Source organism: Solenopsis invicta, chromosome 3 (assembly GCF_016802725.1).
Source record: "Solenopsis invicta isolate M01_SB chromosome 3, UNIL_Sinv_3.0, whole genome shotgun sequence".
In the NCBI taxonomy this organism is placed as follows: domain Eukaryota; kingdom Metazoa; phylum Arthropoda; class Insecta; order Hymenoptera; family Formicidae; genus Solenopsis; species Solenopsis invicta.
This window is the reverse complement of record NC_052666.1, coordinates 23,565,780-23,592,564: the sequence shown is the minus strand read 5'-3', so window position 1 is coordinate 23,592,564 and position 26,785 is coordinate 23,565,780. Positions and strand designations below refer to the sequence as shown.

The window sequence follows — 26,785 nt, the reverse complement described above, 5'->3', positions numbered from 1 at the left end:
ACTCATTCGAAATATTTACGAAATGTCGTCATAGTTAAAGTAACATACGCATAATTATTAGTTCTGATAACACTAAGCCATTATCGATATTATCGTTGACTCAGCGCTAAAATTTAAGCGCATACCGAGGTCATACACGAAACAGCGCATGTCTTAAGTCACTTTAATGCATACTGGCGATATGCAAATTGCGAATACAAGAATAATTAGTTTACATATACTGTCAAGTAGATAGAAGAAAATAAGTAATACTAGACTATAAAAGAAATGCAGTAGTCGCCAGGTTCGTCTTCCGCGAGCTCGCCGCTATTTCGTTATTTCAAATATCTCGGTGATGCTACAACTGTGTATTCGAACTTGAAGAACCTAAAAAACCTGAACTCTTTTTTCTTACGGAAATCGTTGTACGATCACGATTCTAAATGCGTGTGCATCTGTTGTTGATTCTATTCTTCGCGAGCACTATCTTAGCGCGAAGTGCTCGAGATAAAAGGGATACTGCGGTACGTGTAACTTACATCGTAATAAATTCTTTCAAATTACATCAATTACCTATAATTATTGACAGTTTATCTAACGTTAAAAGTGCGGAAGCAATTTTTCTGATTAACAGATAACGAATAATTATAGACTTTTATCACTTTATCATTTCTTATCAAAGTAATAGCATTCTTACAATTAATTTATTTTTCTTTTTTTGAGAAACACTAAGGATTTTATCTAAATATTATTATATTTTTTATGCGAAAAGACCCCGCAGAATCCTTATGGAAAATGGCTTTCGACGGAATTTTCTGAAACTGTGCTATATGATAGTTCTTGATGTGTAGATCAAAAGTGTCAATGGGCACAAGATCTGAAAAATTATAGTTTTTGAGTTACAGTCGTTCAAAATTGGCGATTTTGCAGTATAAGACTGCAGTAGTGATCACATAAAGTGGTTTTTGAGAAAGATACGATTCAAACATATTTTTATGACTCATAATAAGTGAACATTAATATAAGATTCATCAACATAACGAAATGTAAAAAGATGTAAATACAAATATACATGTAACATATAAATAAACATATGTATATATTATATATTATACATATAATTGTAAAAAGTTTATAAATATATACGTATGTAAGTAGGAAAATATAATATATACATATGTTACATGTATATTTATATTTACATCTTTTTACATTTCGTTATGTTGATGAATCTTATATTAATGTTCACTTATTATGTGTCATAAAAATATGTTTGAATCGTATCTTTCTCAAAAACCACTTTATGTGATCACTACTGCAGCCTTATACTGCAAAATCGCCAACTTTGAACGACTGTAACTCAAAAACTATAATTTTTCAGACCTTGTGCCCATTGACATTTTTGATCTACACATCAAGAACTATCATATAGCACAGTTTCAGAAAATTCTGTCGAAAGCCATTTTCCATAAGGATTCTGCGGGGTCTTTTCTATAATTTCTATAATTTCAGAAAACTTTTATAATACAAAATAATTTGATAATATAAAGTAAACATGTTTGTTCAGTTTTCATTTATAGTCTCTCTCTTATCAAAGTATTTTATATTACGTCTAAATACTGGCGTATCGATTGGCTGAAGTTATTTTACATATCACCTCTTAATTTCATATTCAAAGACATTGTATAAATAAAGTCGTTTTTTACTTTTTACGTATTCTTATCAATACATATCTATTCTTTAACAGACCACAGTATTACCTTCATCTACTTCTACAAATGCAGCTAGCAATGAAAGTATGACAACAGGCACTTTTGCAAATGCAGCTAGCAATAAAAGTACGACAACAGGCACTTTTGCAAATGCAGCTAGCAATGAAAGTACGACAACAGGCGTTTCTACAAACGAAGATGATTGTCATACAATTATTTGTAGAATTAATAATGCTTTAAGTAAGCCGTACAAAATATCGTCTAAACTTCTTAGATCAATGTTACAAACCTTTAAGAATACTTTAGAATCGGCTTCAAATGCATTGACTACAACCAGCGATGTAGTCTTACGAGTTACAATGCAACCGGTAAGCGTAGCATTATTTCTTTAACAAAATTAAATTATTTTACTTTCTTTTTCCCATAAATGTCTATGAATCCTTTAATGGTAAATTTAATTTTTTTAACTGTACATATTAGCATATAATTAAATTTTTACGTTTATTTACGTATAGCTTCTGACAGTAATGAAGTTGGCCATTTGGGCGACGAACTGGATACTGCAACAATTTTTCTGATTCGATATTGTATAAAGTTGATACAAAAATATTTTCCAAATTCAAAGTAAGTAATTCACCAATATATATAAAACTTGAATATAAATTTTTCTTATTATTGTGTATTACTTACTTGCAACTATTTCATTTATTTATGACAATCCGTTTAATCTTCAGTTAAATAAAAAGATCAAAAGTGGAACGGAATATAATGATCTGCTTTTTCATCACATATAAATACATACTTTATTATTAATAATAATTTGTTCAATACAGATAATACATCACTGTTGTCTTACTATCTCAATTCTGCATTGTACAGTCTTTAACATCGCTTTAATTTATAGTCAATAGATTGCTTTGTTGATATCAAGCAACATATAAGAACGATTTTTAATTTACTAAATTTATATATTTATCTATATATATATATATATATATATATATATATATATATATACATACACATACATATATATATACATATATATATATATATATATATATATATATATATGGAATACAAAAATCTTAACAAATTATTCATGCTTATGATATTGAAGATAATTTGACCTATAATCTCTATTGAGTACTCGGGACTAAATCACATAATCATGCACGCTATTTATCTAATTGCTCTCGATTGTTAACACTGAGAATCGATATAACGTACAATTACTGTAAAACAGACATTTTACAATTATTGTTAAATAGCGACTGATTACTTCTTGTAAATTGCATGCAAGGATAAGAATTCATCTTCATTATTATGAAAGTAGGATAAGAATCCTGTTTCACTAGAAAATTACAGTTTAACGATCGATCATAATCTTCATCCTCGTTATACAATTTGCTCTCATGTTCAAATCAACTTTTCTGTTGTCAGATTTTTACTCTACATAATCTGTAAATATCTAGAAACATTAAAATGATCAACAAGTTACACGTTCCTGACGCTCTCTTAAGAAAGGTATAAATATAAATAATTATCAGCTGAGAAGATTGAACTATCGTTACAAGTCGCGATATTAATCACTGGAGATTACAAGATTATCAAGATTATCCAGTCTAAGGAGAAATCCATCAATTGAATACCTATCATATTTTTTGGTACACAGCGGGAACTTTTTGGTCAACTATACATCAACAGATCTTTACCTACTTAAATTGTCTCGTATGTAAATGTATTTATAAAGTAATGTTCAATCGACAACGTAATCGTAAGGTTTTTTCTTCTAATCTTTCTGAATAAATTTTCGTCTCGATCGTTGTGCTTATATTCCTACAAATACAATACATTATTCGCGAATTCGGCGCGATTGAAATTGCACGAAATTCGGCGAAATCCTCCATGAAAGTCCTCAGAGAAGAAATAATACCAACACGATCCCAGAAAGATTCGTTCTTGCTGCGTGCACTATGGGAATCGGAAGCTCTCGCGTGGAGGGTATTATCGATCTTAGACAGTGGTTTCGTCTAAGATCGATCTGAAATTCTAGGTATTGGTAGTATCGTAGCTCTTGTACGTGTGAGAGGATCTCTTGTGCCTGACTGTGCAGAAGAGAATCATACTGGCCACTTGGCCGAACAGCTGGAGGAAGGCGACGACGAGACCCACAGTGCCCACCACGTGGAGTCTGGTTACTAGCCACATTTGAATGGCGGTCGCGCATCCTTCCTTGTACCAAAGCTCCTTATTGCGACCCTCTGAGTCGAGACGACCGCAGTATCGTTCTCGCTGCATGCAACAGGAATCCGGCACCCGATCCTCCTCGGGCCACGCCTCGATTTGGAACCAATCCGTGTAATCACGCACGCCGCAGCAATGAAACTGAAAGCATTATTATTAGCTTTATTATATTAATCCTGGAATGTGTTATTCATATTTTTCTTACAGTAATATTATTCTGGGTGAAAATGCACCAACATAATTCTTTATACTTTTTCGTACTTTATGAGCTAGGTGTTAGAATAACTTAATTAACAATATTTTTTTAATATTAAACAGTTTCGTTGAATGTATTATTTTAAGTTATCAGACTTTTAATAACAAAAACTATACTTTCTCTGAATCGAAATCAGTGTATTATTCACTGAAAGACAATGATTAGCCTGATCTCACACAGTGCTATACTTATAATTGTATCAATTAATAATATTTGCACTGTCTTTCAGTGATATACTGATTTCGATCAGTGAGAGTATCTTTTTAGTAAAAAAACAGTCAATTAAATTTAACCATAAATTTAACCAAATATTTTAATTAAGCAAACCTCCGTGTGTATATGGTCCCACATGGCAGAAAGTGTTCCCGGCTCCCTCGTGACATTGTAATGCTTCTCAATGCCGTACAATAGTTCCTCTTTTAGACTCCTCGCGAGATGTTCCCTGAACACGAACGCCAAGGTGCCCAGCATGAACTCGGCGAGAAACATGAGTATTACCAGACTGAAATACTGAAAATTACAGGACGTGTGAACGTTCTCTTCCCCTTATTAATTACACGGAAGAGGGGAGGGGGAGGGGCAAGGAGATCTTTCCAAGAGTTTCGAGATTTTCAAAGAGCTTTCTAATTGTTCTAACGCTGATTTCTTCCTCAGGTCGGGAGAAAACGAGTGTTGAAAGAGAGTACGGGGAAAAAAGTGCTTCATATTTTACGTAATTACTGTACTTTGCACGCAAGGCCTCATACACTATGCGAACGAACTTATCGATCCTTCACATATTATATACGCGAATTTCACACGTGTAACAAGTAGAAGCTATAACGAAAAAAATATTTTATTTTGCTTAGCAGGCTGAGCTGCTTTAACGTCAGTTAAAAAAATACAGCAAAACAAGCGAAGACGGAAAATAATTTTTAAAAAACATAGCGTGATCAGCATGCGGACTGCTCTGTGACAAATTATTCACCAGAGACGGCAAAAATTCAAATCACGCTCTACCGGCGACGAAGATATTCAAGATAATCGGAGTTATACGCAGAGTCAGTCCGTGCGTTGCATGTGCAGTATACTGCAGAGTGCGTGTTACAAAAAGACCGAAGTACACTGTATCACACGCGCTTTTTGCACGGCAAAACGTGCTTTTTTACAATGAATCACGTTGTACCAACCGTGATCAGCATGCATCTTGACTGGAACCATGCGCCGCAGCATCCGAAGAAGGCGATGACGAATGTGACGCATCCCGCGGCGAGCAGCAGCGAGTCCGCCGACACGAAGCTGTACTGAGGTACCAAAGTCGCGTATCCGGAGTAAGCCAGTCGCAGCCAAAGGCCCGCACCCAAAATTCCGCAAGCGCATAACTGTAAAACAAATTACGCGCGTCAGTTGCGCCGCGCGTCATAAAAGCGTTCGACTTTCGACGGACGTGTTTAAAATCGAATCCATTGAAGTCGAAATTAAAATATAGAGCGTGAAATTAACTACCGTTCGTAAGTATGGAAGCGTTTGCGGTTTTTTCGCATCTCACGAAATTGAAGTATCTCGATGGAAAAAAAAATATATATTTTTTTTGAAAATTTCTCTTTCAAAAATGCAATTTGAGAAAGAAACGATATGATACCCTACGATATTTTGTTTCTAAATTACATAAAATTGAAAATTGATACTTTTTTAACAATTTTCTTTGAAACTGTGTAGCTTGACAAACCATCATTGAAAAAAAAATTCAGACTAAAGTCAGTGAAAGGAAAAAATAATAGTGATTTCGCACAGTAGTTGCGTGTCTAGCGAAATCACGTTAACGTTACTTGATACAATATTTTCTAGTACGTACTCTGGAAGATCTGGAAAATTATAATTAAAAGCATCGGAGAGATTTGTATCGCAGGCCACTCGTAGCACGCGAGTTCACTGGGTCAATACTGCGTTTCTTTCATTGGGGGCTGTGCTCTCAACAATGCACGCTTGCGACACAAAGATACCTCGATTGTGCAGCGTTTGAGCAAAATCGGAAAGTGGAAAGTGGACCGTGAATTAGAAAGTAACGCGATGTATTTCGAATCATCGACGCGGAAGGAAAATCGACGGTTGCGGTTGACAACCGTCGCGAAATTTATTTGACACACGATCAATGCACCAACATGTGCGTGAAGAATTGAATAGCAAAATCACACAGTGAAAATTCTCGCATTTACAATAATAATTACTACAACCAGTGTTACGCTTAGATTATTGAAAATTATCTACATAAAAGTAAATAAATTACGTGTAAATGTATCTAAGATAAGACAAAGATGATATAATTTTAATGCATCTAATTAAAAGATAAATGTATGGTTTTATCTGAATAATTTTTAAATAATATCGTTATTGAGCAAAACAATTTGGGATATAAAAATAATATGTTTATATTTTTATTTCTAAACTTTTATTTAAAAAAAAATTCTTGAAGTAATTTAATCTAACAAAAAATATTTTTTGTCAAATTTGAGTCAGTACGCAAGTAGAAATAAAAATTAAAACTAAAAGGAATGTATATAATTCACATTATATAATAACTGACAAAACATCTTGTAAAAATTTTTATATTTACTGCTAGTATTAAAAATCTATAGTTCACATTGCGTATAACTTTCCGGTACTCACAGTAAATTTCAGCACGCAATTTTTAAAAAAATTCTCTTAGGATAAACTATAACTTGGGGGTTGAAGCTAAAGACAATATCATTCACATTATTGTTCGCATTATCTTCAATTAGACAATTTGAAAAAAAATAATATTTCTTTTATCTAAGATAAAAGTGAAAATAATATACATTACAATAATCTAGATAAAGATAAGATAAAACAATTTCTTCATCTCGATAATTTCACATAGATAACGGCAAACGCTGACTACAACAGTGAAGCTGCGCACAACGCTGTTTTGCACTACCAGCAAAGTGTATCGGTTGTCAATGCGGTCACCCGTATGCATTTAACGGTTTATCGTCCACCTGCTAACTTATTCGCAAATAGAGTCTTCTCCGCGCTCGCAAGAGAGTGTACAGACTTTCTAGGTAAGCCGGTTGACTCGCCGTGGTGTCAGTGACGGGAAGTCACTCATCCGAGCAGCCAGGTGAATGCTGACCTTACGGTTAATTTATCCAAGTCCTCCGTATCGCGATACATCCGACACGCAATAGCGACGTCCCTTATCCGGTTGTCCGAATCCGACCGTAAATGAAGAGACGAACGCGTTCACGCACTCACACGTGACGTATAAACGTCGTCCGCGGAAGAGTCGCAACGGTAATTTAGAAATTGCAGCTTGCGCGCGACGCAGTATGATTAGGAAATTAATGCACTGTTACGCGACCCCGATAGCTAATTGTACAAAAGAGCGCGTCCGTACTTTCTAATTACTGTCGATGATGCGTGCGCGAAAACGGGACGAGGGTTTTTGCAACGGCGTTATATAATCCGCAATAAGTGTCGTTGACCATCAAATGCTCGGTTTGTATCTCCTCCTTAAAGTATTTACTACTGACATTAACATTTTTTTCTTATAATAAAATAATTTAAGATAAACCGTTTATTAACAGAAAAAAGGACAGTAAAATTATGACTCGCTACGCTAGTTTAATATTTATAATTATAAGCAGATTTAAAAAGATAAAGGCAAATAAAATAAAACAGGTGCTTTTTTAAAAAAAGCATTTATAGATTCAGATGGCAAATCGTTGAAAGTTGTTACGGTTATTAAAAAACATACTTATAATGAATGTTGTGCATAAACGCCTTCCTTTTAAACAAGTACTTATTTATTTTTGTTGCTCCTGAAAATATTAGTCATATATCTTTATTATTGGCGGTTTAATATCCCTCATCAAATATATATATATATATATATATATATATATATATATATATATATATATATATATTATATATATATATATATATATATATATATATATATATATATATATTATATTTTGTTTGTCATATCAAGATGTGCGGATAACATAAAACACTTCAAGCAGAATATGGAATATGTTATATATATTATAATGCTTTATTTTTTATAAAAATATAATTATAAATATTTCATAAATTTTCTATATTTTATATTTATTTCTCACGTTCATTGGTTTTTATATTATTCCATATTATGTCTCATTTTTAAATCCCCTTGTTTTTCCATTTCTTACTCTTTGTTAATACTGAAGTTGGATTTAAACTTTGGAGATCTGCATTAATTAAATATTATAGAGTAACTGTTCCAATTACTTTTACTTTAAGCACGTAATAGCAAACTTTATTTTGTAATAGCAAACTTTATTTTGTAATTTAAATATACATACAAATTTCTTTTTTATATCATTATTCAAGTAAAATTTTTAATATGCATAAATTAAAAGCAACAAGCTCGAAAACTGATTATTTATATTTAATGAAAAAAATAAAAATATAAGGTATGAATCTGTTACTGCCAATCCCGCTAGACAATGTCCTAAGTACTATTTTCTCTTCTTAACTAAATTAACGCCGCATCTAACAATGTGTCCCTATTTATTTATTTTATATGATAGTCTTAATTTAACATTAAAGCATTTTTAATATAGCATTGGTATATTTTTTACTGAAAGAAATAAAAATATAAAGTATTGAATCTATTACTAATCACTGTGTCCTGAATACTGCCACTTTTCTTTCTCCGATTATTGCCACACTTATCTAATATTGCTTTCTTATTTACTGCTTATGTACTCAATACTGTTATGCATTTATTTACATTTATATGATAGTCTTAGTTAAAACAATTTAATACGTAGCTCTCATATTCTTTATTCTAATACTATAATCGACAAAAGCAGTAATAATTGGAACGCTGACAATAATTAGAAGTTACAGTTATACTCTAACATGTTTCTGACGTGTTCTGTATAAGTTAGAAATATTCCCTTACAAAAATATTTTACCGTTTTTAGCCCGTGAGAACAGTTAATTTGAATAGTGAAAATGTGCATTTGGCTTAATGAGTATGACCCTGTTTTTAGATCGTAAACAGAAACTTTTCAGAAAAAATGAGTAGTTAAAACGGGGTGCTTACGAGTATATCAGAATTGTAAGAAAGTATTTATGAATATTTTTGAGTAGTAAAAAACATACTGTGTGTAAATTTTAGATGTAAAAACGTATATTTAGCTACAAATACAAAGAGGTAAATACTAAAATATATTTAAAATTATCCGCGGGTATCCTACTTGATTCTCCTTTTATGAATAAAACAGAAACGTGTTGTCACTCATTAGTTGAAAAACGAGTATTGAAAACGGACAATCTACTCAAAAATACTCATATGCATACTCGTGTATACTCGTCATGTTTCTTTGCAATAGACTGTGTTTACTGCAGAGTGCAAGAAACGGACATAAAAATGATGGAATGAACTAAAAACGAGCTAAAAATAGTCCATATAGATGTGAAAGCGGTAAATTACTTTTATAAGGTTAAGATACGTTTACGTAAGAGAGTAATTAATTTAAAAATGGGTATTCTATATACATCAAAGAATTATATTTGAAGACAATTATAGCTTTCAAACATAATTTTTTTACTTTATTTTAAAAATCTGCAAACTCATTATAATTGCTTTAAGATATCATTTTTTCGCTATACTATTATATTAATATGTATTAAGTTACCTGAGCCGAATAAAACCCACGTAATTTATTTTATTTTCTATAAATTCTATTTATGAAGATATTTGAAATAAATTTTTTCAAGGGAAGTTAAATAATATTATAATACGTTGTAATAAACCATAAAATAATATAAACTTATTAAATTTTGCAGCAAATTATTAAAAAAAACAGTTTATTTATCCGCTTCATCACAAGTTTTTATTACATTAAATAGGGTAAATTGGGGTATTATGGCCATACGGAAAAGATGGCCATAGTCATAATATCTCCAGTAATTGCTAAATAGTGCGTTTTTATATTTATTCTAAAAGATAATATTTACAGTATTTTATATGCGTACACTATTCGAAACAATCTTATTCTGAATATGATATAATACTTTTACTTTTGACTACCTGCAAAGTTTTGCATGTGTCTTCTAAAAGCTGCTAACGTCGAATAAATTACTGTTAAGCTAACATAATCAACGTTACGTATATAATAAAGGAACCTAAATTGTAACATGACTTGTAATTTGTGCTTTTATTTTCACTATTTATTTAAATACACTATAATCATTTTTTTCTTACAATTTGGTCAAGGCGGCCCACTTTGTTTTTTCATATATTGTTTTTCTTTAAATTATAGAAATCTGTTTTTTTTTCTTTACTTTAAAAGAATTATAATTATTATGTTATTATTGCAATATCAAATTTTAAACATATAATCAATAAACAGGCTAATGAGAGTCTGCGTGGGTTTTGGAGCGCAATAAACAGTTAATATTTAAATAATTTCGGCTCTCTTTAGAGCCCTCTTCATGAAGAGGGCTCCAAAGAGAGCCGAAACGTTTGTTGTTTTGATTGATTCTTTAATGAATAAATAATTATTTGAATATTAACTGTTTATTGCGCTCCAAAACCCACGCAGACTCTCATTAGCCTGTTTATTGATTATTTGTTTAAATTTTGAGTCCTTAAATACATTGTTTCAAATTTTTAATTTTCATGTTACTATTGTAATATTATAATTATAACTAAGTCATGTATAATTATATATATAAAAGATATATATACGTGTTTATACTAATATATAAAATTCTAAATTTTATTTATCACTTTAGAAAATATTACATTCATTTTTAACATAAAACGTGTATAGCCAACTGTCCCATAATACTATGGCCATCTTTTCCTTAAAATTTTGATAAGATGGCCAATGCACATGTTATAATATTTTGTTAATATTAGATTTCTAATAAGTGTTTTCTCTTTAAATTCAATAGTATTATTAATTTTAAGATTCAGTGAAGTAATATGTCAAATATTATTAAAAAATAACAAAAATAAAAAAGCGTTTTTGAATTTTGAAAAACGGCCAATTACGGCCATCATACTCGAGTTTACCCTAACGTGTTGCTGCCGGTTTTAATTCCCCAGCCTCTCTTTACTTACTTCTTATGACACCTTTTACCTTTTACTTTTCAAATTACGCTTTTTTTAAATGGTAAATTTAAAAGTGGATTTTATTCAGTACTCGGACTTATTTGGCTGAAATATCTTATTAATATCAAATCTGCTTAGTTATAAATGTTATTTGTGTAGCGAGCAAGAACTTTGCAAATCAAACAGTATATACGTTTCAACTGTTGATGTCCTCAACTTATCGTAGTTCTCGTAATGAGCCATGTTGTCTCACCAGATCTAGAATTCGATATACCGTGATTAGCGACATAACAAAGCGTGACAACAGGTGACGCCTTTCAACAGTAGTAAAGTACACAAGGGCAAGCACGTGTACCAGTTTCGCAGCGCACAGAGCAACCGGTACCGCGCTTTATCGCCGGCTTGGATACCGTAAGTTCATAGCTTATAGAGCACGGTTCAACGCCCTATTTAAGGCTTTCATCGCGATACAGACGCCGCCGACGGACAATTTCAAATGGAATAATAAAACCGAGGGGGATATGATACGGTGGAATGCGGTGCGAATTACAAAAGCGCGTAGTCGCGTTTAATCGCCGGCCCGCGTGGGTCGTTGTTACTGCCGGCTATTGTTTCATTTCTGTAATTTCTGACCAATTGAAGCCGCGTACACTTGCACTGTGTACAAGCGTGTTTACGAATTATGCGCCGCAACGAAATATTTTGCTCAAGTCAAAACATCCTCCACACATATCTTTCCAGAGCGAATAAGAAGCTTAAATATAACTCAAGTGCCGCTCTCGAATAATTCGCAAAGTAAATCGATTTAGAAATAAAAAAGATAATTTCCGACGTATACGCATCTCCAATCTACTTCCCAGACAACACGCTGTCCAAATGTATTCAAAATCAGTACATCAGACATCTCATAAGGATGTCATTAAAGTCAGTATTCATAGTCAAATCTTATTTCAACACCATCTTCAGTAATATTAAGATGCTAATGTGGCTTTGTAATTAATTGATAACTCCTATTATTGACATCTATGATTTTTGTTAATAGTTGATGAATTTTAACAATTCCTTATGTAATTATTCGTTTAGTAGCCTGCTATTTTTTTAAAGGAGGTAATATGACAATACACAAGAACTGACAATCGTTATAAGGCATTTTGTTATTTTTGATCATTTCGGAATTTTTTCAAGGTACATTTTAACACCTAATTACACATACTTCTTCACTGTTTTTAAACTTGAGCGTATTATCACATGTATGTACACTCGGGTGTTTTTTTTTATTTAACTTTTTATTCAGCTGTACACATTTTGAGATATACAAGTTAAACAATAACATGAGGTTTTGTCAATATGGCTTTTTAAACGAAATTTTAATATCGAAATATTTCTTTGATAAATCGATTGTCACTCTACAAGGCTGTGTTCAGAAACATTAGAGATATCATTTTTACTTTGTTGTTTAATGTTAAACAAGGATTTAATGATATCTCTAATAATATCTCTAATGTTTTTCAACGCAGAAAAATCCTAAATCAGAAAAATTCTACACGATGGAACATTAAAAATATATAATTTTGTAATAAAATACAGTGTGTTTTTTAAACTAAATCAATTTTTTAATTTCATTTTTGGACTAGCCATATTACCATTGTTTTTTCTCTTCCACCAATTAAGCAATACGTCATTTTTTTTTAAATTACGTCTTACAAATATTTTATTTGAATCTAGAATTTGTTAAACTTTGACGAATATAATCGTACAAGTTTCAATGTAAAATATTGCTTATTCACAAAATCATTCAATAAAATAAAAATAAGTGCCACATTACCTCCTTTTCCTCAATTTTGCTCGAAAATTTGAGCTTATATATCAAATTTTAAATTATACGTGTATAAACAAAATTATTATTGTTTCATATATGTAAGAATATAATTTCTTACTTATACATATATGAAATTGTGTTAAATATAATATATTAGAATATATTATTTTGATGCTAATGTTTTTTCTGTGCAAATGACGTCTTATGTCTCTATCCGACTGGATATGCATGTTGTCTGTGTTCTGGTTTCAAAAAAGACTTACTTACACCGATTCATAGAATCAAAATGCAGTATCAAGAATGATAACATGACACTTTACATACCCAGATTAAAACGTTGAGGGAGCAAAAAACGTGCCTGATGCACGTGTATCCTGTGCGGCCCATGATTCTATCCTTCATCCGATCCTTACTCCGAAGGGACTGGCAACGTTTCCTGGAATCGTAGAAATAGCAACGTGATCCCTTCAAGCAAAGAAAGAGAAACCCAGATAGATGGTATATCGTTTGACTACAAGAAAACTCTCGAGATTAGCACCACACTGCAAATTGACGTGAGACAGCAGTGCCCGTTCAAGGTTACGAAGCTATCTCGGCGTCCACGGGTGTTAGATTCAATCGATTCAATTAGCAATTTTCATCTTCCTTCATCGTATAAACGCGCGGAAAAGCGTACGCTCTACTTTCATCACAAATATCATTACGATAATTATATATCACGATAAAAGGAACCCACCGTGCGCATCAGCGCGAGAGCCTTGTGATGCGCATCACGGATAACCAGGAAATACTACATCCACGTTTGAGGAGCAACCTGAGGTGGTCAGGACGTGGGAGGAAGGGGAAGAAGCAGCGACGAGAGAGAGAGAGAAATGAAGAAGAGGAAAGGGTGGTGAGGAGAGCGAGGAGGAGGAGGAGAACGAGAAGATCAACATGCGACCTACGCGAGCGAGGATCCCGCTCTCGAGCGCATCGACGAGGAAGATCTGGTAGGAACGTCCCAGCTGACTGATCCGACCAGACACAATCCCCGTCAAACGAGAGAGGGTCCGCTTCGATGTGTCTGAGAACCGTCCGATACGATTGGCTCCGGTCTGGTCGTCTCTCTGGGCCTTCTAGGTCCGCTAACGGGACAACTGCGGTGAAGCCGTTCACCCATACGCGATCACGTAGATCACGATGAGAGGAGGTGGAAGTGACACCTACGGGAGAATATTGCTCATCGAACGTCACTTTTCCCGTAGGCAGTCGTACTCTCGACTCGAACACAAGAAAAGAAAAAAAAAAGAAACTGACTCCAAGGCCGCTGCGAGACGTTCAGTCTCGGTCTCCCGTTAGTTCTTTCGCGTCTCACGTATCGTACCGCTACTCTTCGTTAACCTTTTACATCTGAATTGAGGTCTTTTACGCACACACACACACACACACACACACACACACACACACACATACACAAACGCTAAGGTGCAAAGGTGAAGGTAACTTTCGCCGAAAGGTCTCGTATATAAAAATCTCTGCTTTCCTAGAAACTCTCATTCAGGCATATAATAACTACATCGCCGTCAGTCACTTCCCACGGTGGTCTTCCTTTTATGATTCTAAAGATATAAAATTCAATTATTCATATAATCTTCGTAGACTCTCAAAATCATCTCGACTGCCCTATATACATTTTTCACATCAATTTTATGTATTACTTTATTTTTCAAACAATTTTTCCATAGGCATAATAATTTTCTTACGTCGATCAAAAAACGTGAGTTGCATGCAAGAACAAAGGGGATTTATAGATCATGATCTATAACGTAATTCAGAGCATCGGAAGTTGAAATTGCCGCGACCAGTCCATGTGAGTTTCCTACGTTAAGTCAGCGCGATAACTATGCAAATAATATCGATCGGACAAAGCACGACGAAATAGGCGTTGAATAAAAGATCATCCTTGTATTTTTCACATCAGCTACGGCGGACATCATCGACCACGGTCTCACGTCGTTACGACGTTCCATCGATTGTTTTCAGCGAGTTACCCGTGATACGTGGTAATTAGCATAATTAGTGGAGCGCGAGCAATTTCACTGAATTGTTAAATTTTGTTCTTGTATCCCTACGAAAAGAGTCATAAGGTATAAAGTAGAAGGTACAAGAAAGAACTGAAATACAGATCTGAAAAGAATTATGTTAAACCATTAAAAAAATCGTCGGATGCTTTATTTAATTGCTAAAATGTTAAAACTGTTTACAGCAATATTATCACGCTTGGGCGTACCATATAATTATTTTGATGGTGTAACGTAAAATTATTTTCTGATCTGTCTCTGGCTAAATATTTTTAGATGCTACAATTGTTCTTTGCGTATGATTACTCAAAAAAGAAACATCTCTTCTTTAAACAATTCAACAATTGTTTATGAGTAAAAATTGTTTGTGAATAAAAATTTTTGTTTCCTTTTTATTTAAAAAGACTTTTATAATTCTTCAAAGAGAGAATTTTCTCTTGGAAAATTACTCTCAACATCATGGTAGTCATAGATTAGCATTAACTTCGAAACGTTTTATTATACTTTATTAAAATTTCAAAAAAATTTAATCAAACTGTTCTACAATGCAAAATTTGCTTAAATTATACTAATATTTTATTAAAATTATAGCAAAATGCTTCGAAGAGCCTATTGTTCCAAAAGTAAATTCTAAAGAATATTTTCCCCGTATATTAAAATATCAATAATAAAGAGATATAAATGTTTACATAAATTTTTACCTGACGAAACGCATAATTAACACCAATGATAATTCAAACGTATCAACAGTTTTTAATTCTTAACGGTAACAACGTAAACAAATCAATCGTACGTACACTCACACACCAACACAATTAACAGAAATAATTTTTCAATATCTTTGGAAAACTTCGTATACATCTAACGCGGCGATCCATTCGACGGAAATCGATGACACTTTTTAGCAAAAGAGAAAACACGAGCGCAACGTGCCGAACGAGCATCCGAGAGTTGACGGAAAATCTGTTATCAGCTCATTGCATGATTAATGCGTTCCTCTCCCTGCTCGGGCGCAACGAGGGCCGTTATCAGAATTGAATAATATTGATTCGCCTTATCAAGTGCTACGCACGCTCTCACGCAGAACTCCACCCGCTGTCGTAATATTCGTGCCACTTGTCGCGAACGGTTGTCGGCCGTTGAATAAGAACACTCACGAGAAAAAAAAATGCGCGAACGGATGTGAAGAGGAATGGAACGGAAGGGACGTGGACCTGATGAAAAAATAGAACGTTCGATCCGCTGATGCGAATCTAATTCGCGAAAGACGCTCGTGGACTTCACCTTGCCGCAGTCACATCTTTTTCATCCCTCGGCCGTATCGTGCGGTGACATTTATAGCGCATACTGAAAGGTGCGGAAGGAAGAAAATTCCCCTCCCGAGCGTTTCAGTATGAGGTATATTTATATACGCCACGATGTGCTTATTTTTATCCTAAGTAGCTGTTACATTATCATAAAAATTCCGATATCCGTATGATATCAAGTTGCTGTACCGTTATAACATTTTATATCAATATTATTAAAGATGTTTTAAAACGTGAAACGCTCAAATTTTTCCATTTTGATAAAAGAAAAGAAACTCGCGGCAGAAGAGGTTGGTTTAAAAGAAAAAAAAAAAAAAAAAGTTGAGCATTCCAAGGATTAATTATTATTTTATTTAAGTACAATAAAAAGGTGTTTGCAGAAGTGCGGACACATGTCGCATGAAGAGATTAATCGACACCGAGATCAATTTTCACGGACGAAATGGAAGGCTACGCGAAAATAATGTACATTAGAGTGCGAAGGGGCGCACAAACGGTCCCCCTGCCTCGACTTCCTGCCAATTGCGGACAATTTGAGATCATCTATGATCTCCCCACTCGCCGACGCCCGTCGTCGTCGTCGTCGTCGTCGTTGTCGTCGTCGCGTGAAACGTGTGCGATGCCTAAATACAAAAGTTAACACGGCCCGGTTCTCTCTCTGTAGGCCCCGTCCGTCTCTTTCACCATTTCATGCCATACGATCGCATTGACGCGTCCTACGTTCATCTTCCCACGTGATGTAATCAAGGAAAGAAGCTCACACACGTGTCTTGTTATCAGTTTTCCGGTGGCCGCATACGTGTACAGAATTCACGGTTGTTCTCTCTTACCACGAAAGTATATCTAATTTCGCTGTAATTGGCAGTTTCACGTATTAATCCTTTGTTCCTGTCAAAAGTGTCTCAAATTGCTACGATTTAATTTAAGCAGCCAACTTCTAAACTACTCTTTCCATTAGCCTCATACCTCACATTCTGTTATACACTGAAGAAAGACTTTGGTAATTATATGGATATTAAATGTTAATTAAATATTCAATTAATTGCTATTACAAACCAAATATATATTAAATAATTAGCGAGCTCTGCCAAATGGTTGATTATATTATTATATTGATATTTACTAAAATTTCTTTTTGTTATTTAACATATAATTTTTCAAAATTTTTATACAAATTTTTGAATTTTTTTCAGAATTTTGATATAATTTTATAATTTTTTAAAATATTCCTCAAATTTTTTATACAAATTTGAACACTTTTTAAAAGCACTAAGAACATTTCTATATCTCTTCTAAAAATCTTTAATTAATAAATGTAAATTTTAAAATATTCAAAAATTTCAAGTTTTATAATTTCCGAAAAAAAACTTTTAAAATCTGAAGATGTTTAAGATATTTTTTTTCAGAAATATTAAAAAATTTTCAAAAATATTGAATGAACATGAGAATGTTTCATCAGGGATAACACATGCATTATTAAGGGTTACAGAATTCATTAGTTACTTTGTGCAAAATGGTTGCATAATTAGGATAGTTACAAGAAGGTAGACTAAGAATATGATCTGCAAAAGCTATAATTATGTCAATAGAATGGGAAGAATATCGAGCGTAACGAGCTTATTGAAGAGCTCTCGTACTGCAATGGAGTGAGATATAGTATCATACTTATTAAGGCGAAGTTTAATTTCCTGCTGCAATCAACGAATAAAAATTACGATTACACAAGGACACAAAGTATTATGTTCGATTAATTAATCACTAATCGTAAGGTGATATGTCAAGGCATGCGTATCTCTCGTCGAATAAAGCCGCGTACGAACACGAATCCAGTCAGTTTAATCCCTCTCGACCCTTCTCACGCATACGTGATCAGTTTCTTAAACACGGTATTAGGAAAGCCGTTTTTTCGGTCGACAAATCCGTAATTGAAATTCTTTCGTCGTCCTTCGAGCGCTTGCATGTTGTTAATCCTTTCTCAAAAATACTTCTAAATATACAGTAGTGGATAGTAGATGGAGTCTTCGACAATATCTATATAACTTCTAACTATTGATCGTTATTTAGAAATTGGCCGCTAATGTACGCATCAATCATTTAATAAATACCATATTTTTATTGTGACCATTTTTTACTACGTATGATTCTTAAATGGAGATCATATCAATGACGAATTTTATGTAATCTGACCTTTCTAGTGGAAATTTATTTTCCATATTTTACATTAATTTTATTTTGTACGCTTTAAACAATTATTCAGGATCTTAATATAAATTTTATTTTGAGAAAAGTAAAATATTAAAAGTTTGATGTACGACAATTAAATTCTTGCCGGAGATGTAACATCGGAAATAATCACATCGCAGATGCATGATTTGTATCTAAGGGTCGAAATGAATCGTTTCCGATTGCGGTAGCCGCAATTTCACGCGCTTGCAGACCTAATTTTGAAGAATTTCAATTAACATTAAATTAGAAAACACCGTGACACGCTCGAAATCATTGACAACAGTTGACAATAAATTTTAAGCGTGTTACGCTGTGTACGCTGATAGAAAGCGGGCGGATAACGTTATAAAACTGTTAGAATGATTTCAGTACTTGAGTTTGGAATGCGTACAATTTCTCACGAATTTATGGGGAAGAGTAATAAACCGAGAAGAAACGATATCCTCGCTGAGGAAAGCGCCGATTCATTGTTCCATTAGATGTTGGCGCATGGGAAGAGAAATCGACGAGCGACCTGTTCGCACGATCGATCTCCTAGCGCTACTCGGGATGAAACCGCGTGCGTTATCAGCATGTTTTCTAGCTTGAACACGGCAGGGAGATTGCTTGCGAATTGAAGTGGAAAACTGATGGAAAGAAAGCGACGTTCCGATTTTTCAGATATGTGAGAAAATCACGAGACAATAAAAACTTTCTCTTCATTGTGTCGAAGAAACGAAATGGAGATCACATGCTAGAGTATATACTCTCTACGAAGCATCGCGCTCGATTATATTGTCGTGGATAAACCGTCTAATTTGTAATTACGCATAGAACGTCATAAAGGGTCGTGTACGTCAGTAAACTCGCATAATGATCGCGGCCGTCGAGACAATTCGCTGAAAACATATTAATCCTTTCCGTCGAGGTCTAAATCATCTCGTCGAGACTGATAAGGCCATGAGATACACGCGACACGTATTAATCCGACTACTAACGTGATGATCTACTAACACGTTGAAGCGACACGGAGGAGGCGCATTTCAAATATGACCTTCAATAGTATTTCAAACTGATTCTAATTCACACAGACACACACACACACACACACACACACACACACACACGCACGCACGCACGCACGCACGCACGCACGCACGCACATACTATACCTTTAAAGAGATATATAAGAACATTTCGAGTTTGCTTAGAATTGCTTGATTTTTTATGCGTCCAAATAAAATTTCTTATAATAAAAAAAATGTTATTTCCACGAAGATATTAAAAAATCCATTTTTTTATTTTTCGAATTTTTACTATTGTATTGATTTTTTTCCACTGTTATATCTATAATTAAAACTAAAATTAATTATTAAAAATTGTTCTTTTAAATTAATTTAGAAAAGATAAGATTTCTTCATTTATTTAATTTCTTTTTTTTTTTAATCTTATAAGTGCTGCAATAGAATTCTAGAATATTATACGAATATAAAAAATTAAAATAATATTAAAACAATGTTTCAAGAATATAATATTTTTAATATTATAAAAGTATTGTATTAATGTTATGTGTCCGCTTTACCATATATGTGTAATATTTGTGGTATATTATTTTCAATATCCGTGGATTAGTCTGAAAATGTTTTACAAATGTTATTTTTGTTTAAAATTTAATATGAATTATTATGCATAAAACATTCATAAATTTTATAATTATTACATTTAATGGAAATGGTAATATTCGTACAATATTTTATTTAATATTATCAGGAATGGACTATAACCATTTTATTAATATTAAATAATATTTCAGAAATATTATTCGTTATTAAATAATATTGTAGTGCTTACAGAGAAATCTCTTCTGAAGACTTTTTTCGTTTCATTGTTAATTAAAAACAAGAGACTTCGATATATCGTGTTAAGAGAAAAAAATGAGTCCCAATTCGTTCAAAGAATTATGAAGCAATCTGCTGAACATCTGTTGGTTTTAGATATTCATATGCTATTATAGAATTTAATAAAGAAGAAGTGGCGTGTTCGTAACGCTATCTTCAGTTAAATCACAGCGACGTTGATAATGGGCCTGAACAACGTGTGATCTATACATGCAGCATTTCTACGTGATGTAATCACGTAATTTTACCCGTGCGTGCATTTACGCACCGTACAGTTATCGTTAACTCGTTCGCGAACGCGACGCCGCGCCGACCGTATCCAGGTTGTGTTTGTAAGCAGAAATACGCGAGTTTCACGTGCTGAATCCGCAAGCGTTTCATAACTTCGTTTCAAGACACAAGTGGATCACGTTCGCGCTTTATTACAATTTTTGCCTTAAAAATATCTAATTTATTCATGCCACTGTCATGACGGACTTACATTTATGAAGTATAGTAACAAAAGCGATAATTTCAATAATTAAAATCCCGCAAATAATTACTGTGACTCGAAATCATTAGAGTATTCCTCCTCTTGGAGCGCGTTCACTCAAAAAAGAAATATTTAATAATTTAAGATATTAAAATATTTCATTTCTATCTTCGTTTCTTAAAAATGTTTTAGTTTTAAACGGTGTTCAGATTTAAAATACTACAGTGTTTTTAAGTATACAAAAAGAAAACGAGGACAGAAATAAAACACTTTAATATCTTAAAATCAAACACTTCTTTTATCGCCGATTTTTCATCACTCAACGTTTCTTCCAGCTCTTTAATCCTCACGTCACCGCGGAATCACTTCTCTAAAAAGAGAATTAATCATTCATATTTAAACGCTTGCAATAACGCATGTGAAAGAGTTCGTGAACGACGAGCCTGGCATCCGCTGAAAATATGAGGTTTACAAAAATGGCGCGTTTAGTAAACAGAAATTTAAAATGATTCGCGATAAAAGTGGATGTTCCATTAAACGTGCAATGTTTTCCACGAAAATAATGATACACTTTATCACTCACAGAAATAAAGATGTTCATCCGTATTATTCCCCGTGGAGAGCTGTCGCGAGCTCTTCGCCACCGAGTGGCACACAAAAGTTCATGGAAAACGTAGTCAAAGGTCGACTCGCGTAGCTTCGCGGCAGCTTTCGAGTTCGCGAATCGACTGCGCGCGGCACCAGTTGCTCCGCAGCAACATCCGTTCTTCGCTTTGACTAGCTGATACCAGAATCGCCATCTAACGGTCCGTGATACAGGCGAGCGACGCGGCATTACCCATAACGATAATTGCAAAAGTCAATCGAGTAGTTGTGCAAGGTGTTTAATAATTAATGTGTAAAGTAAATAAATAATTAAACAGCTGTTTCGTAATGAGTGCGAATTTGCGAAAATTTCGATGATTTATTGACGAAATCATTTTCGAATAACGAATAAGATTACAGATCGTTGTTTAAGTGAAAATTTAATGGCACAAACAGAATTTTGTCAACATTTTATCAACATTGTGATAAAACTGGTTCTTCAGGAACTTAATTATTTGAATATAAGAAAAATATTAAATTATTTAAATATGAGATTAATATTTGTACATCAGCTATATTAATGCTCTACAATTATGAAAGCCAATTGCGTTCATAAGATTACGAGCGCTCTACGAATAATATTTTTAGTGAAATTTCTACAATTTACTAATTATAGAGCAACAAGAGAAACATCTTACGATATGCTACGCTTATATAAAGTTCTACTCAACGCTGCATTAAAATAAGATGTACAACTTGGTATTACAGTTTCTAATACAAAAATTGTTTTCTAAGCAAAAAACCTTAGAAAATAACGATATACCACAAACAAGAACATAAATCTAATCTACTTGTAATAATGAGGTAAACAAGATATACTTCATAAGACCAAGTCTACACCGCATCATAATATAACGAAGAATCAACTGTAATATAAAAAAACCATTCTAATAAAAATTAAATACACAACGTTTCGAACGAACGCATGGAACAGAATAATTTCTTTTATTTCTGCTTCTTTAAACTTTGAGACGATTCTTCCATAGAATCCAGCCAAAGCTGAAGTTCTTTGGTTGGCTCCGGCCTGCGTGCTTTCGGGTCGATTTCGGCGACAATCTCCTCTACCGGAGTATTCAGTCCAGTTACAGTTTGCCTGCTCAACACAACGGCACGAATAAAATTGTCCGTGAGACTAATAAACTGCTGTTCTACATAAAAGTGTTTGCTTTCCCAGTAAATTAGCTGCAACAAATGCAAATTAAATGGAATTAATATTATTGCAAGTAAAAAACAGAAGAAAAAGCGTAAAAAATATTGATCTAAGTTACCTTTGTCGTGACCTTGAATGGTGTAAAGATAGGAATTGCACGGCGGTATCGTATAGTGGATGCACCTTGAACGGCACCGCCACCTCTTTTCATAACCGCGTTATAAATTCCAGACTTGTCATAAAAATGAAACCGCGCAAAATCCAACTCGCGCAAATATCGCGCGTTATTCATGTGCTTGAAGACCAAGTCAACGTCCTGAGTAGTGCAGATACCTAGAACAAGAGAAATTGATTAACTGTTATTGTTATTGCGACGAAGCAGAGGAAATTTTCTAATGACCGGGATTTAATCTTCCTAGATTTCTCGAGATTGCATATTAGATGTAGACATATGTCTAGAAACCTAAATAAATGTTTATCTTTTAAAACGTAAACTTTTTCGAATAGATTGCACATGTCGTTTAATTTGCTATTTGTATTTTTTTTTTTATATTAACTCTAAGTACTTTAAATTAGTTTAGATACAAATTCATGCAATTTTAGTTAAATAATTATTTATAAGAACTTTTTTTACACGTTTAAGAACTTTTACACTTCTTTCTATTTTATATATAGGTTGTGAGATGTTATAATAAGTAAATTAAAACTATTCCAATGTAAAAAAAAGTTGATTAAATATTATTTTAAGGTATCAAAGTTTTAATAATAAAAACTCTTATATATAAACTTGAATTAGCACCTGAGTGAAATTCACTTACACTCTCTCAGATAAAACACAAAATCATAATAACGTCATTATAACTTGTTATTTATAAATTAATAAATATTACTCTTATATGATGTCATCAAATAATAAATGAGTGACTTTTATAATTTTTATGTTGTATCTAGGCTAGAGGCTGTAGGCTAGAGTTAAATAAATTTTAATCAAATAATTGATATTATGAAGAAATAAACTCTCACGGTTTATAACAGTTATTACAAGAAATAACTTGTACGTATGTAACTGTTAAATATTTTTCTACGGTGCAGAATGATGAAGTACGCCGATATGTGTTGACGCATCATTCCGTACAGTTATTTGCCGACCTACATAATGTAACTGAATACAGTTGAAAACATGCAAGTTATCACAAATTATTAAATATGCAGTAATCCCGATAAATTATGAACGTTTTAATGCGTCAAATTCTTTATGGACTCTTTGCAAAATGTAACATTTTTATTGTGACATATATGTCAAAGAATGCAAATTTTATTCGTGACCTTTCATTTTAACACGGTATAACAATGGTACAATAACGTATACGTAATATAACCTTGTATGATCCGTATCTTACAACAATGAATTATTTCTTTTTCCTTTTATAATTTATGTATTTCCATGGTATTTAATGATGTCTAAAGTTGAGTAAGTTAATATCCTTTTTTTTAACTTAGTTAATATATTCCTTTTAATATGGCATAAAAAGTTAATTTTATTACGTTAGAAGTTATATAAACAGAAAACTAACTCAGTCAAAAGTTGCGTTAAGATTCGATTAACTTAAATGAAAAATTAATTTTGAAAAGCATTATTTATTATACTAAATTAGAAAATCGTAGTTTTGTAAAGTTAGATTAGTTAAAACAATAATAATATGGATCATCAAATAAAATTAATTCTTTATTTGTGAATTAAGTTTATGAGATAATAAAAAAATATTTTTTATGTAACATATATATTATGTACATTATGTAATATATATAAAATATATTATTTGTTCTATAATAGTTTTCTCTTTTTACACAAATAATTTTTTAACTTAAGTAAGAAATTAGTAAGTTTAAGTTTAAGTTTATTTTTAAAATAACTAATTAAAATTGAAGTTAAAAATTAAATCATTTAAAATTAATTTTGTGAATTAAGTTAAAAGCTATTACCTTTAAGTTAAAGTTATAACTTTTTAACTTTCTTACTTAACTTTTAACTTTTTAATTAGTTACTACCCAATCCTCATAATAAGTAAATTTATTTTTCGTTGTATAACGTTTTTCTTACATTTATTTTATAACTTCTTATTAAGGTGCAATTAAAATATCTCATTTAAAAAAACTCCTTAAGAAATAGATGATTTGTTCACAACTAAAATAACAGGAGAATCTATTTTGTACACATATTTTATGTATCGTGAGCACTAATGTATTATTGACATGTATTGAGGGGGCTATAGCTCAGAGTGAAAATTTTTGAGAGCAGCAAATATTTTAAATAATTATTCTTACAGTTAAGAGTTAAAAAAATTTAAATTTACCTCCACAAAATTAAATTTAATATAAGTGAGTATTTCTAAAATAAGATCTCAAGAAAATCAATTTCTAAATTAAGAATTTTGTAAAATTTTGATGAACATTTGATAAGAAATTAGAGTTATAAAATGTATAAATAATATTAATGATAATTTTAGTAATTTTTAATATAAGTCCTGAAAAAAAATGTTACCCAGATGAAATCATATCTTAAAAGAGAGCTAAAATATTTCAACCCATGGGCGCAAAATAGATTAATGCGGCACTGACGTAAGAATTTACCGTAAATCGTTGTCGTATCGAAGAGTTTCTTCTTCTTTTCAAAAAGTCTTCCCCAAACGATGGTGAAAATAATTCTCAAAAAGTAGTTTACATCGAATAAAATGTAGAGAATGGCAATTATCGCCACGCAACAAGAACACAACATTGTCAGTTTCCTAGCGACTTATCTCTCGCTATCTGAACAACACTTAAAATACTGTGTCGACTTGATGCACACCTCCTAACGGTCGACGGAAGACTGGCTGCTATTTGCTGCTATGATTCTAACTTACCTCGGGAGAACCAGTTTCAGAAGCGTTGTAAGACGCTTCAACTCTTTGTTGCGTAATTGACAAAACATCGCAAAAATTAAAATTGGAAATTAAAATATTTGCAATTAAAATATTTATAGATTTGAATCAGTAGAACGTCATGTGTAAATAAATTTACATAATAATTTTATTATATTGAAAACAAGAAGAATAAAAAAAAGTTAATCACTCTGTAAATAGCATCGTTCCAATTTTTTTATCAATTTAAAATTCTCCAAAAATATATCTTTTCACATATGTAAAGTCAGCTCCGATAAACGAACAAAATGCTTATTATAGATCTGTTTTGTAATTAATTAAATTTTAATATCTTATCTCACCATCCTAGTGAGAATTTTTCGTATAATTTTTCAAAGTTTTTCAGAATGTCTGTATTATTTTATAACTATCTCAGATTTTTTTTATATGAATTGAAACACTATTCAGAAATATTCAGGAAGATTACATCTCTTCTCAGAATTATTTATATAAGTTAATTATGAAATATTCTAACAAGATTTCTAAGTTTTTTGTTTTATAACTTCTAATAAAACGTTATAAAATCTAAAAAAGTTAAAAACATTTTTTTTTTTTTTAGATATTATGGGATAATAAATTTCATAATATTTCAGAATTTACATGTATGTAAAATTTTAAAAGAAGATGTAGACTTTCTGAATATTTCTGAAAAAATGTTCCAATTCGTATAAAAATTATGAGAAAAATTTTCACCAGAGTAAATTTTAAATAAATTGAAACTATATTAAAAATAAAGCTTTCCAGTCCTCCTTTTTCTATAAAATCTTATTAATACTTGTCCAGCATTAGACAAGATACAATGGAAATTGGTAGGGAATACGTAGACTATCGGTGTTAATAATTCAGCGACCTTATTAATTCGCAAGTTATTTATGCATACGTATACGCATTTCCTGTCAGCTACAAAATTATAAACTGCAACGTGACACGTAAGTGAAAAGAGCAAAATAAAAATATCACA

The 26,785-nt window shown here is 32.3% G+C and overlaps 3 protein-coding genes across 7 annotated transcripts; 1 reads left to right on the top strand and 2 right to left on the bottom strand.

Annotated features, from left to right (window-relative positions):
- The first annotated feature begins 218 nt into the window (after window positions 1-218).
- On the top strand, window positions 219-3,513 carry LOC105201013. The gene is made up of 4 exons (XM_039446497.1): window positions 219-503; window positions 1,727-2,059; window positions 2,207-2,315; window positions 3,135-3,513. The coding sequence occupies exons 1-3, from the start codon at window positions 423-425 to the stop codon at window positions 2,267-2,269; spliced, it is 477 nt and encodes a 158-aa protein (XP_039302431.1). The 5' UTR covers window positions 219-422; the 3' UTR covers window positions 2,270-2,315; window positions 3,135-3,513.
- LOC105201011 (tetraspanin-9) lies at window positions 3,428-21,842 on the bottom strand. Of its 5 annotated transcripts, none has more exons than XM_011168837.3 (5): window positions 21,653-21,842; window positions 13,452-13,563; window positions 5,364-5,555; window positions 4,522-4,704; window positions 3,428-4,079 (listed from the first exon to the last, which is right to left on the bottom strand). In XM_011168837.3, the coding sequence occupies exons 2-5, from the start codon at window positions 13,527-13,529 to the stop codon at window positions 3,744-3,746; spliced, it is 789 nt and encodes a 262-aa protein (XP_011167139.1). In that variant the 5' UTR covers window positions 13,530-13,563; window positions 21,653-21,842; the 3' UTR covers window positions 3,428-3,743. The 5 variants fall into 5 exon arrangements, with proteins under 5 accessions (XP_011167139.1, XP_025996039.1, XP_011167137.1 ...); XM_026140254.2 differs by lacking the exon at window positions 21,653-21,842 and adding an exon at window positions 16,260-16,282; XM_011168835.3 differs by lacking the exon at window positions 21,653-21,842 and adding an exon at window positions 15,889-15,907.
- Window positions 21,843-22,000: 158 nt separating this feature from the next.
- LOC105201010 (protein THEM6) lies at window positions 22,001-25,804 on the bottom strand. The gene is made up of 3 exons (XM_011168833.3): window positions 25,496-25,804; window positions 22,983-23,197; window positions 22,001-22,896 (listed from the first exon to the last, which is right to left on the bottom strand). Exons 1-3 carry the CDS (start codon window positions 25,638-25,640, stop codon window positions 22,660-22,662), a joined length of 597 nt encoding a protein of 198 aa, XP_011167135.2. The 5' UTR covers window positions 25,641-25,804; the 3' UTR covers window positions 22,001-22,659.
- Between the last annotated feature and the right edge of the window lie 981 nt (window positions 25,805-26,785).